Below are 11,832 nucleotides of genomic sequence, written 5' to 3'. Positions count from 1 at the left end.
GTCTCTATCCAATAAATAATAAAGATAAAGAGAAAATAGTAAAAAATAAAAAATAACCAAAGTTGGAGAAGAGCAACACAGGTGATGTCTTGGCACTTGGTTAGGCCCAGGATAGTTAGGTGAGAAGCCACTGAGCATCACAGAACTTATTATATCAAAATGTAACTGAGTCCCAGTGATGGGTGTTTAATACCTCCTTTCAGATGTCACTAAAGTCATTAGGCTTTTATGGTTGACATTCACATTAACTAGTTCTGGGTGAAGGTGATGTCAAGAGATCTGATTTCACATATAATACAGTCTCACTGCAGCTGATGTAAAAAGTCTGATGTGATATATATATATATATATATATATTTCCCTTCTTCCATAAAGCTCACCTTCCTCATTTCCTAGCCCTATGAAACATTGTGCTTTTGTTCTCCCCTAGATAGTGGATATGAGATTTTGGTCTCCCATTCTTATTTTTGGCCAATTGTAAATATTAACTCTCTCTCTCTCTCTCTTTCTCTCTGCTACTATTTAACTTCAACTTTATATCAGGTACACAATGCAAAACTGGGTCTGTGATAACAAAAACTCATAGTCATTTTACTCTTGAGTTAGTGAATTGATTTTTGCTTACCAGAATATGAAAGATTTCCTACAGAGTAAGAAAATAAATGTAGAATAACGTGATTAACACTAAAGAATGGACTTCTAGGGATAAAGTAGCCTTAAATCCTAATGATCATATATGTATCTGGCAATAAATGCAGGTTGACCCAAAAATCTAAAACCTCGGATAACTAGACACAAATACAAATGGCTTGGAGCTCCAGTGGCGCGATCGGTTAGCACAAGGTACTTATACAAACACAAATGGCCTTAATGAGAAGTTCCTAGGGAGTTGGGCGGTAGCACAGCGGGTTAAGCGCAGGTAGCACAAAGTGCAAGGACCAGCAGAAAGATTCCAGTTTGAGCCCCTGGCTTCCCACCTGCAGGGGAGTCACTTCACAAGCAGTGAAGCAGATCTGCAAGTGTTTATCTTTTTCTCCCCCTCTCTGTCTTCCCCTCCTCATTTCATTTCTCTCTATCCTATCCAACAACGACGACTTCAATAGCTACAACAGTAAAAAAAAAAAAAAAAAAAACAAGGGCAACAAAAAAAGGGAATAAATAAATATTAAAAAAAAAGTTCCTCCACTGGGAAATGTTATCCATTTAAAATAACTATTGTATTTTACTGTCGACTATAAGCCATTAACCCCCAATAAAGAAATTTAAAAAAAAAAAAAGAAAAAAGTTCCTCCAAAGTCAAGAAAACATTGGATTTTCAGAGTTACAAAGATCATTTCACTAGCACTTTTAATAAGTGTTAGTAGCACCTATAAGCAAGGCACAAAGTGGAGTGGCATTGTTCCATCATTCAAACTGGTAGAGGATTTACTGTAGACAAAATGAATTGTTAACACTGCAGCCATTAACCAGAAGACACCACTAAGTGCACACTGAGGGTAATTAGCTAGTCCTAAAGCCAACTGATGTGTAATGAGTAAGAACAAATTATGTAAGTTTATACCTCTTCCAAACAACTCTCAGCCTTCTATCAAACAAGTTTTCTGCTCATCTTCTAGGATGTTGAGACTAACTCCTCTCAGTCAGACTCTACATTTTTTAAAACCTGAGGAAGTGTAAGTGGTATGTAAAGCTCGCCCAAGCAGACACTTTCTCAGTCAGGAAGGGCTTGAAGAAGGCATCCATTCAATGAAGAATGAGCACCAACTTTAGCATATAAGAAGATATGAATCAATGTGATAGACCTTTTTTCCCAACATGGCTTCTCTGATGTTGGGCAAGGTATGAAGTTCGGGTGAAGCCTTTTCCACATGCATCACACTGATAAGGTTTCTCATCCATGTGAATTTTCTGAGGTTCAGTGAGTGAACCTCAGAAATTTTTTGAGTGAAACTTCTCTCACACTCACTACATTTATATGACATGGGAACCTCAGCATTTTCCTCCTGACCTCCCTTTCTACCTTGACACTCCCAAGTCTCCTCAGGTTTAGGATTTTGAACACTTTTATCACTATGGATCCTCTGGTGTCTCAGGAGATGTGAATTCCGCCGAAAAGATTTGCCACACATGTAGCACTGGTATGGTTTCTCCCCAGTGTGAATTTTGTGATGTTCTAGGAGGCTACAACTCTGACTGAAAGTCTTCCCACAGTCATCACACTCATAGGGTTTTTCTCCGGTGTGAGTTCTTTGGTGTTTGATAAGGTTTGAACTGTGACTAAAGACCTTGCCACATTCATCACATGCATATGGCTTCTCACCAGTGTGGACTCGCTGATGGATGACAAGTGCTGAGCTCCTAATGAAGGTTTTGCCACAGTCCTCACATTCATAGGGTTTCTCTCCAGTGTGGATTCTCCTGTGCTTAGTCAGACCCGAACTCTGCGTAAAACTCTTTCCGCACTCATGACAATAGTGCCGCCTACCTCCTGTGGCATTTTTCTGCTTTCTTTGTAACCTGGCCTCTTGTTCAGAAATCTGGGCAATGTCTTCACCCAGAGGGCATTGTGTCTGACCTTCGTCCTGTTCTGGATGTTCCCCATCTGGAGACAAGTCCCGGTTCTTACTCTGTATTTTACCACCTGAAATGACAAATGGTCAGCAACAGTCAATTACGTCACACAGGAAAACTCTATGTATTGGCAAGGTAGTGAGTGGAGGTCTCAGTACACCATGGATGAAGACTGAGGTACAAGGACAATGGCAGAAATAGAACAGGAACTTCAGGGGAGATTTGAAAATAGAAACAAGGTCATTGGAAGAAAAGTGTGAACTGAGATGGCAGATAAAGAAGAAAGACTGTGCTGGGGAGATCTGCAGAAACTGTAAAACTACTAAGGCAGGGCTGTGCACCTACTAAAAGGAGCAGGGCAGGAGATAACAGTAACAGGGTCAAATATTTTAATAAGTCAAATCATATTTTAATGACTCTATAAGAAGCAGGTAAGGATTCAGAAACTAGTCACAGAGCAATGGAAAGTGCAGTTGTCTCTGTGCACCAGACAGAGACAAGAGTCTACAAACAGAACTGGCTTTGACAGCGATTTGAATTGGAGTCCCCAGTGAGGTATGTGAACTCATCTAATCCTGTATGTCTCATTGTTCAGTTCAGGCTGTGTGGTCTTCTCTAGCTCACTTCTCCCTCTCTCTCACTCTATTGTCCTTGGCACAGTTCCTAGTAGATCCCTTAGTTTTCCTTCTACATCAGGCCAGCAACAGGGAAAGAATCAATATTCACTGAGCACCTAATATTAGCCAAATCTCTACTAGGGTTGAAGCTACCTCTGGTTAGTTACTCTGAGCAGAACACTAGCCAGACAGCTAGCAGAGCAAGGCCCACACAGTTAATAAACCAGTCGCATAGAGGGATCATAGCTGGAGTTCAGAAGTAGTGACTGGAGTTCAATCAAAATTCAAACCACTTCTGGGCAAATCAGATAGTTCAGCGGTAGCTCACAGGGTCTTCACAAGAGAGATGCCAGTTTCACTCACCAATAAATAGAGCTGAGCAGTATTCTCATGGAATTAAAAAAAAAAAATTTCAAAATCAAAACCATGTCTAACAATCCAAAGGGCTTGAATATACAAAGGAAGCCAAGAAAGCTTATGAGGAATCTGTGCCCCTCAGTCTTACCTAGAGAGATGAGGCTGCCACATTTCTCCTGCCTTTCACCCTTGTAGAAGTTCAACTGAGATGAATCCAACTGTGTCCATCCAGAAGAGAGAGTCAGTATCTCATCTTCCATTTTCAGCAGTCCCTAAAACAATGAATAATTCTGCCTTGTTGTTCTTCCCTAAAACCTCTCCCCAAAATGGGTATATGCTGGGAGCATTCCCTCTCATGAAACTCTTTATACAAAACACCAAGTATGAAACACTTGTACCTACTTATCTTTACTTCAAATAGCACTGTTGTCCAAAACAACACCACTAAAAGAATGAAATAATATGTATGCTAAAATAAATACTTTCTTTTAACTATAGTCCAGAAAAATGAATCACAGAAAAATAAGGGTTAAAATAGTGAAAGAAATGAAACCATATCAAAACCTTTTAAAATATTTTTTGGGGCCAGGTGGTGGTACACCTGGTTAAACGCACACATTACAGTGCACAAGGACCCTGGTTCAAGCCCTGGTCCCCACCTGTAGGGGCAAAGCTTCACAAGTGGTGAAGCAGTGCTACAAGTGTCTCTCTGTCTCTCTCCCTCTCTATCTCCCCTTCCCTCTTGATTTTTGGCTGTCTCTATCCAATAATAAATAAATAATATATTTGTGGTGTATTTCGCCAAATCTGGGGAGGGACCTCATTTATATTAAGTATTTTAATAGTGATTTAATATTGATTTACAAAATTATAAGGTAACAGGGAAATCCCACCACCAGATATCTGTGTCCCCATTCCCTCTAGTGGAAACTTTATTAGTTCTCCCTCGATGACAGATATGGGTTGACTAATATTTATATTTATATATATATATATATTAATTGTTTTAAAAATACAATGAAATTTAGGTATGAGTAAGAAAAATAGAAGAAATGTTACCACTACAGAGCCTTATTAAACACCAAAATCTCCCAAGTACAGCATGAAAAACTGGGTAAGAAATTAAAATACAAGTGATGTAAAACTTATCCAAACTAAAATATTAAACATTATATTTTTTTTATATTTATTTTCATAAAAGAGAGAGAGAGAAACCAGAGCACTGCTCAGCTCTGGCTTTTGGTGGTGCTGGGGAGTGAACCTGGGAGCTCAGAGCCTCAGGTATGAAAGTCATTTGCATAATCATTATGCTATCTCCCCAGCCCAATATCAAACTTTAGACTAAAAGAACATGTTTTGGATCAGTCAGCAAGCTAGCTCACCTGGGAAGGTGTCTGTTTTGTTGTGTGCACTTACCCAGGTTGGAGCCCCTGGAGAAAGTTTCTGTACTATGATCTGTGTTTCTCTTCCTCTCTCCTCCTCCCCCTCCTCCTCCCCCTCTCCCTTTTTTCCTCTCTCCCTTGTCAAGGTTGGTCTACCATAATGAAGCCTCAGTAACAAAAAAAAGAAAAGAGCATGCTTTAACTCATTCTTTTCAAATCTAAGTTCTGAGAGAGCAGAAATTGTGACTTTACATTCATGTTAACTATATGACATATTTTAATAGAATTACATCATAAGAATGTTTTCTGTTTGCTAAATTTCCCTTATTGAAGTAGAAAATTCCATTGCCAAAGGAATAGGCCAGTCAGATTGAGGAAAGGAATAAGTGTCCATATTGGAGTAAAACAGAAAAATTTTAAGTGGGCACCAAAGGAGGCAAACAATGATAAACAATCTTGGGATCCATAAGAAAACTCAGAGATAAGGGCATAAGAGTAAAGAGATCTAGTGGGAGGCACACTGGTGCTAGGGAATGTTGGGCTTGAGGATGGAGAGCTCCAGCTTACCTGGGGATCAGAGGTGAAGCTGGCAGCTATCATCCCACCTTCTCCGCAATGCTGTCCTGGGGTAAGTTCAGATACCTGGAGAACTAAGAAGAAAAGGTCTGGATGAGATTGTCCTGCCATTCAACTTCCCTGTCCTAAAAAATCCAAGTTCAAAGTCTAGATTAATAAAGTCCTACGAAGAACTTTATAATTTTTTAAGTATTTACTTATTCCCTTTTGCTACCTTTGTTGTTTTATTATTATAGTTATTATTGCTGTCATCGTTGTTGGGTAGGACAGAGAGAAATGGAGAGAGGAGGGGAAGACAGGGAGAGAAAGACAACTGGAGACCTGCTTCACTGCCTGTGAAGCGACTCCCCTGCAGGTGGGGGAGTCAGGGGCTCGAACCAGGATCCTTCCACCGGTCCTTGAGCTTTGTGTCACCTGTGCTTAACCCACTGCGTTACTGCCTGACTCCCTCCTACAAAAAACTTTATAAGCTCTGTATAAACTTTCAAAAAGCTTGATTTCTACCAGCTTCATTCCTAAAATCTAAACAGGACATGGCATGCTCTGTACACATGCAAAAACTATATAAAAGGGCAAGATGCTTAGTAGAATAGTCTCATGAAAGTGACATAAAACAATTTTTTCTATTTATTCCTAGAGACAGAATTGAGAGGGGAGGAGGAGATAAGGAGAGAAACAAAGACACCTGCAGCCCTGCTTCACCACCCATGAAGCTTTCCCCCTTCAGATGGGGACCAGGGGCTTGAACATGGGTCCTTGTACACTCTAAATGTGAGCACTTAGCCAGGTGTGCCACTGCCTGACCCCCTATAAACCGTTTAGTCTTACATTTTTTCAGTGAGGGGATAAGAATGGATTTTGTTATTCTTAAAATCTCCTTAGTATCTGTTAGGAGACTTTCTACTTTCATTTTAAAATACTAAAAGGTCTGGGCAGTGATGCACACAGTTGTGTGCACACATTACCATGCTCAAGGACCCAAATTCAAGCTCCAAGTCCCCACCTGCAGGGGGAAACTTCATGAGCAGCAAAGCAGAGGTGCAGGTATATCCCTTTCTCTCTCACCTTCCCCCTCAATCTCTTTCTGTCCTATTAAATATTTTTTAAAATACTAAAATAAGTGGCCAAAGAAGTGTTATAGTGGCCAAAATGCCAGGATCCCATTGCATTCAATTCCCAGCATCAGATGTACCAGAGTGATGCTCTGGTTATCTCTTTTTCTTCCTCTCTCACTAGTAATTAATCTTTAAAAAAAAAAAAATCAGTTGACATTGGATCCAGACAACTATCTGCATATCTAGAACTCACTCAGATTCCAAAGAAGTAAAGAACTTCAAATATTCCTATAAAAGGTCAACCTTACAAAAAGCAGAAAACAAACTAGTTCAGCCTGTAACTTCAAGTGGTAAATAAAGATTGTTGGCTGGCATGTCCAATGTTGTATGTCATGGAAATCTCAAATTCTCACAGTACATTGGACAGCACAAGGGAACTGAAGGTAGTATTCCACTGAGTGATTTCTAGCTTGTTAGTTGCAGACCAATGGTTTCAAAGATTTATACTCATCAATTTGTCACAGACCTACAATATCTGGAATACTCTCACTAGCTCTATGTATTTTAACTTATATTCTCCAAAGAACTTAACAATATCTAAAATTGCATGGTAATTTATTTGCTAATTTCCCTAACTAGAATGTCAGTCCTACTGAAGCAAGAAAACTATCTTACTGACAAATCTATTCCTGGCGCCTACAACTACATTGGCACTTTCACAAATACATATTGATTTAATAAATGTCACCATACTGTTTTTAAAAAGCAATTCTGAATGCCATTTTTATTTATTATTTTCCACCAGGGTTATTTGGGGATCAGTGCCTGCATTGTTCCACTGCTTCCAGAGGCCATTTTTATCTTTTTCTTTTTGAGAACAAGAGACAAGAAAGAGAGAGAGAGAGGGAGAGAGACACCTGAAGCAGTGCTCCGGCACTCGTGAAGTTTCCCTCCTGTAAGTAGAGACCAGGAATTTGAACCTGGGTTTTTGGGCATGGTTAACTGGTATGCTCTGTCAGGTAAGCTACTACCCAAACCTGACAAGCACCTTCTTTTTAAGATTTAATTATTTTACTTATGAGTGAGGAAGTAGATAGAACCAGAGCATCACTTTGACACATGCAATACTGGTCATTGATTCTGGGACATGACTTATCCAATGTGCCACCTCCCCAGCGGCCCAAACACCAATTTTAATAAAGTCTTATTTACTACATCTGAGTTTAGTTAGAAAAACTTTCAACCATTGTGTTAAATTTTGCCTTTAGTTTCAGTTTCAAAGAAAGGCAGAAGTGTTTTTGGCAAACAAAACAACTGTAAAAGATTTGTCTTTTAATCTTTAAAATTGGATGAAGTTTGCAGAATTTATACTGAGAAAAGCAAATCCTCACCTCTTTCTGGTAAAGGCTGGGGCTCCAGAAAGTCATGTTTGAGTAAAGACTTCATCAATTGGAACTGGGTATTTTGTGACCCAGCTGGTGTCCACATTGCCATATTGCAAGAAAGTAGTTCTTGACCCTGGTCCCTGGTTGGGACCTGGAAGTCATTTATCTGTTTACTCATTAAAAACATTTAATTTTTTTCTGTGTAGTCATTTTCTATTTTCTAGGAACTGTTTCTATGAGTTTTACAAATATCATCAAAATGCAGACAACTCTGTCGTGGAAGTGGTACCAGCAGTATGCAGTATGTATTGTGGAACTGAAGCACAGACAGTGATTTTAAGCAGTTTGACCAAGCTTAATCTATTCAAACTTTCATTTGCTAATAAATTGCAATGCTAGGCTGGAGATTAGGCAGAATGAGTCCAGGACCCATGCTTTTTATTATTCTGCATTCTTCCATTAAAGATTTGTGGTTTTGTAGGAAAGAAAGAAAGAAAGAAGGAAGGAAGGAAAGAAAGAAAAAGAGAGGAGAGGAGAGGAAAGAAAAGGAAAAAGAAAAAGAAAAAAAACTTGAGTACTGGTGCTAATTCTTACAGAATACTAATACCTGGGGGCAGGGAGGTAGCGCAGCAGGTTAAGCGCATGTGGTGTAAAGCGCAAGGACTAGCATAAGGATCAGGGTTGGAGCCCCTGGCTCCCCACCTGCAGGGATTCGCTTCACAGGTGGTGAAACAGGTCTGCAGATGTCTGTCTTTCTCTCCCCCCTCTCTTTCTTCCTGTCCTCCCTTGATTTCTCTCTATCCTATCTAGCAATAGCAACAACAATAATAACAACAATAAACAACAAGGGCAACAAAAGGGAAAAATAGCCTCTAGGAGCAGTGGACTCATAGTGCAGGCACCAAGCCCCAGCAATAACCTTGGATATAAAAAAAAAAAAGAATACTAATACCTTTATCTGGGAGTATATATATATAATTTCCAGTTTAAAGGGTTTGGGGAACTAGTAGATGATCACAGTATGTAAAGTCACTGTTAACACAGAGTATGGAACACAGTATGTCCTATAAATTTCCCAATTTTCCTATAAAGAATGAAGAGCTGAAGCTAAAAAACTTGAAATGAGTTTTCAAGTCGCAAGGCTAGGAAGCACTAAAGCCAATTCAAGAGCAGACTCCCAATCATCAGAAGTCCTTAGTTTATATTCCCTAAAAAGAGACCGCAAGAGCACAGGAGAATACAAAGGAAAAATGATCTCATAGGCCAGGCAGGAACAAAGAGATGCAAATGAACCCAGGGATCTACGGACTCCCAAGTATCCAATGAATATGAAAAAAGAAATTGTGATAGATAGACAGACAGACAGACAGAAAGATTATCACTACCCTCAAGTGAAATTTAGCATATCTTTCAATTATGAATGAAAACAACAAACCAATATGGCTTAACATTACCCAGGGCTTTGTTACCAAATAGAAAAGCAAGTTTTTTCACATCACTTTACATCCAAATATTGTCAAAGTCACTTATCACCACTTTAAAATTTTTCATGGGAGTGCCTGAAGAAATAGTACAGTTACACAACAGACTTTCACTCCTGCAACACCAGAGTTCCCAGGTTCAACACCTCACCCTCCCCACCCCAACCCAACCCGACATACAGACACACTACTATAAGTTAGAGCTGGGTAGTAATCTAGCAAAGAAGAAAAAACTATGGGAGTTATCAGACCTATCCCTATGTCACTACCTAGTGCACTGAAGTTGGAGTAATTTGTTTATCACTAGAATTTCACCACTCGGGGTGATTTACAGAAAAAAATGATTTAATATTGACTTACAAAATTATAAGAACAGGGATATAATTGCACATTTTTCCCACCACCAGAGTTCTGTGTCCTCATTCCCTTCTTTGGAAACTGTAGTAGTTCTCCCAAGATCACAGATACAGGTTGATAATGTTTTTTAATTCAATAGGACAGAGAGAAACTGAGAGGGAAGGGAAAATAGGGAGGGAGAGAGAAGAAACACTTAAAACCTGCTTCACTGTTCATGAAGCGTCCCCGCTTGTAGATGGGAAGTAGGGGCTCAAACCCGGGTCCTTACTCCCGTCCTTTCGCATAGTACTAGGTGTGCTTAACCGGGTGCACCACCGCCATTACTATCATTTCTATAACCATATCTGAGTGACTTTTTGAGATGGAGAGACAGGGATGCAGAAAGGGAGGAAGGGAAAGACACCATAGTACCTAAACTTCCTCCAGTACATATTATTTCTATATTGGGCTGGGGAAGGAGCTTGAACCTGGATTGTGCCGATGGCCAAACAGGGTTGGGAAGTGTCCTACCCAATTAAGTGCATATATTACCACGTGCAGGCACTGGGGTCTGAGCCCTTAGTACGCTTCACAAGCAATGAAGCAGGTCTACAGGTGTCTGTCTGTCTCTCTCCCTATCTTCCCTTCCTCTCTCAATTTTTCACTGTCCTATCTAATAAAAATTAGAAGGGAAAATATAAGAATAAAATTAACAGGGAGTCGGGCGGTAGCGCCCCCGGTTAAGTGCAAGTGGCGCAAAGCGCAAGGACCAGCGGAAGGACTTCCCGACTCCCTACCTGCAGCAGAGTCGCTTCACAGGCGGTGAAGCAGGTCTGCAGGTGTCTTTGTCTTCCCCTCCTCTCTCCATTTCTCTCTGTCCTATCCAACAACGACGACATCAGTAACAACAGTAATAATAACTGCAACAAAAGGAAATAAATAAATATTTGAAAAAGAATAAAATTAACAATCCAATGGCCAAACAGGTGGGCTACCTCACCCGTCAAAAGCACAGATATATATAAAAAAAAATTATGACAAATTTGTCTCATACTTTGCTAATTATATAATAATATAATTGAGGGATTTTTGTAACCCTTTACACTTTTTTCTGTATATATTTGTTTAAAAGATATTATGAGACAGATTTCAAGGACTTCACTGTTGTGGAGAATCATGGTATGAGACACTTGAGAAGTTCTAGATCTTAAAGTCTTTAGATTTCAGGTAGATAGAAACTCTTAGATACTAAACCTGTTCTTTCTACCTGTGACATCTGCTGGTCCAGATGCCTCTCCAAATATTCCAGTAGCACCACAGCCTCCTCCCCGCTCTCTGGATGCTGCTTCCGCACCCACCTCTGCAGCACCCCGGGCAGGATGGTCAGGAACTGCTCCAGTACCAGCAGCTCCAGGATCTGCTCCTTGCTATGCATCTCCGGTCACAGCCACAGTCTGCAGCGCTCACTGAGCTGGCTCAGTGCTTCGCGGGGACCCTCCGCCTCCGGGTAGCGAAAGCCTCTGAAGCGCTGACGTAAGCGCTCCGGACCTGGAGAGAGGCTGTGGGTCGCTCCAGTCTCTGCAGCCAGAGTGGAGGCGTCCTCCTCCTCCACCTTCACCATGAGGATCCCAGCCTGATCCTCTGCAGGATGTGATTCTAGGGTTTCGTTTTCTTTTGATTCTCTCGCCATCCTAGGCCAAGGTAACACTTAAGCCAGCTGGGAACTATAGTTGTGCAGAAAATTCTTGAGAGGGGTGAACTCGCCAATAACCAAGAAAACTGCAAGCGGTCTCCACGTGCCCACTGATCCAGGACACTCCTGGGGTGCAACTGCGCAAATTTCTCCCTACATCAGTGCCTTTGCAGGGTATCCCTGTGCACCCTCACTCTGAATGGCACAATAAATTTACAAATTGGGGGGACTGGAGTGAGTATAGAGCACGGGAAGCCTCAGTGGGAATCAAAGCCACTTCCTGTGCTCTCTAGGAAAACGCTCTCTGTGGTTGTGCACTAGTTAACGCATTAGCAACCGTGACCTTGCACTCAAAGGAAGGCAGTGATTGGGATGAGAA

The 11,832-nt window shown here is 40.7% G+C and overlaps 1 protein-coding gene across 1 annotated transcript; it reads right to left on the bottom strand.

Annotated features, from left to right (window-relative positions):
• ZKSCAN4 (zinc finger with KRAB and SCAN domains 4) lies at window positions 1-11,632 on the bottom strand. Its single transcript, XM_016194914.2, is given in 4 exon segments — window positions 1-1,935; window positions 1,938-2,641; window positions 7,950-8,094; window positions 11,028-11,632. Coding segments are annotated over 4 exon segments (1,419 nt in total). The 5' UTR covers window positions 11,451-11,632; the 3' UTR covers window positions 1-1,788.
• Between the last annotated feature and the right edge of the window lie 200 nt (window positions 11,633-11,832).

The sequence above is a fragment of the Erinaceus europaeus genome, chromosome 4 (assembly GCF_950295315.1).
Source record: "Erinaceus europaeus chromosome 4, mEriEur2.1, whole genome shotgun sequence".
NCBI lineage: Eukaryota > Metazoa > Chordata > Mammalia > Eulipotyphla > Erinaceidae > Erinaceus > Erinaceus europaeus.
This window is presented reverse-complemented; position numbering and strand designations above follow the sequence as displayed.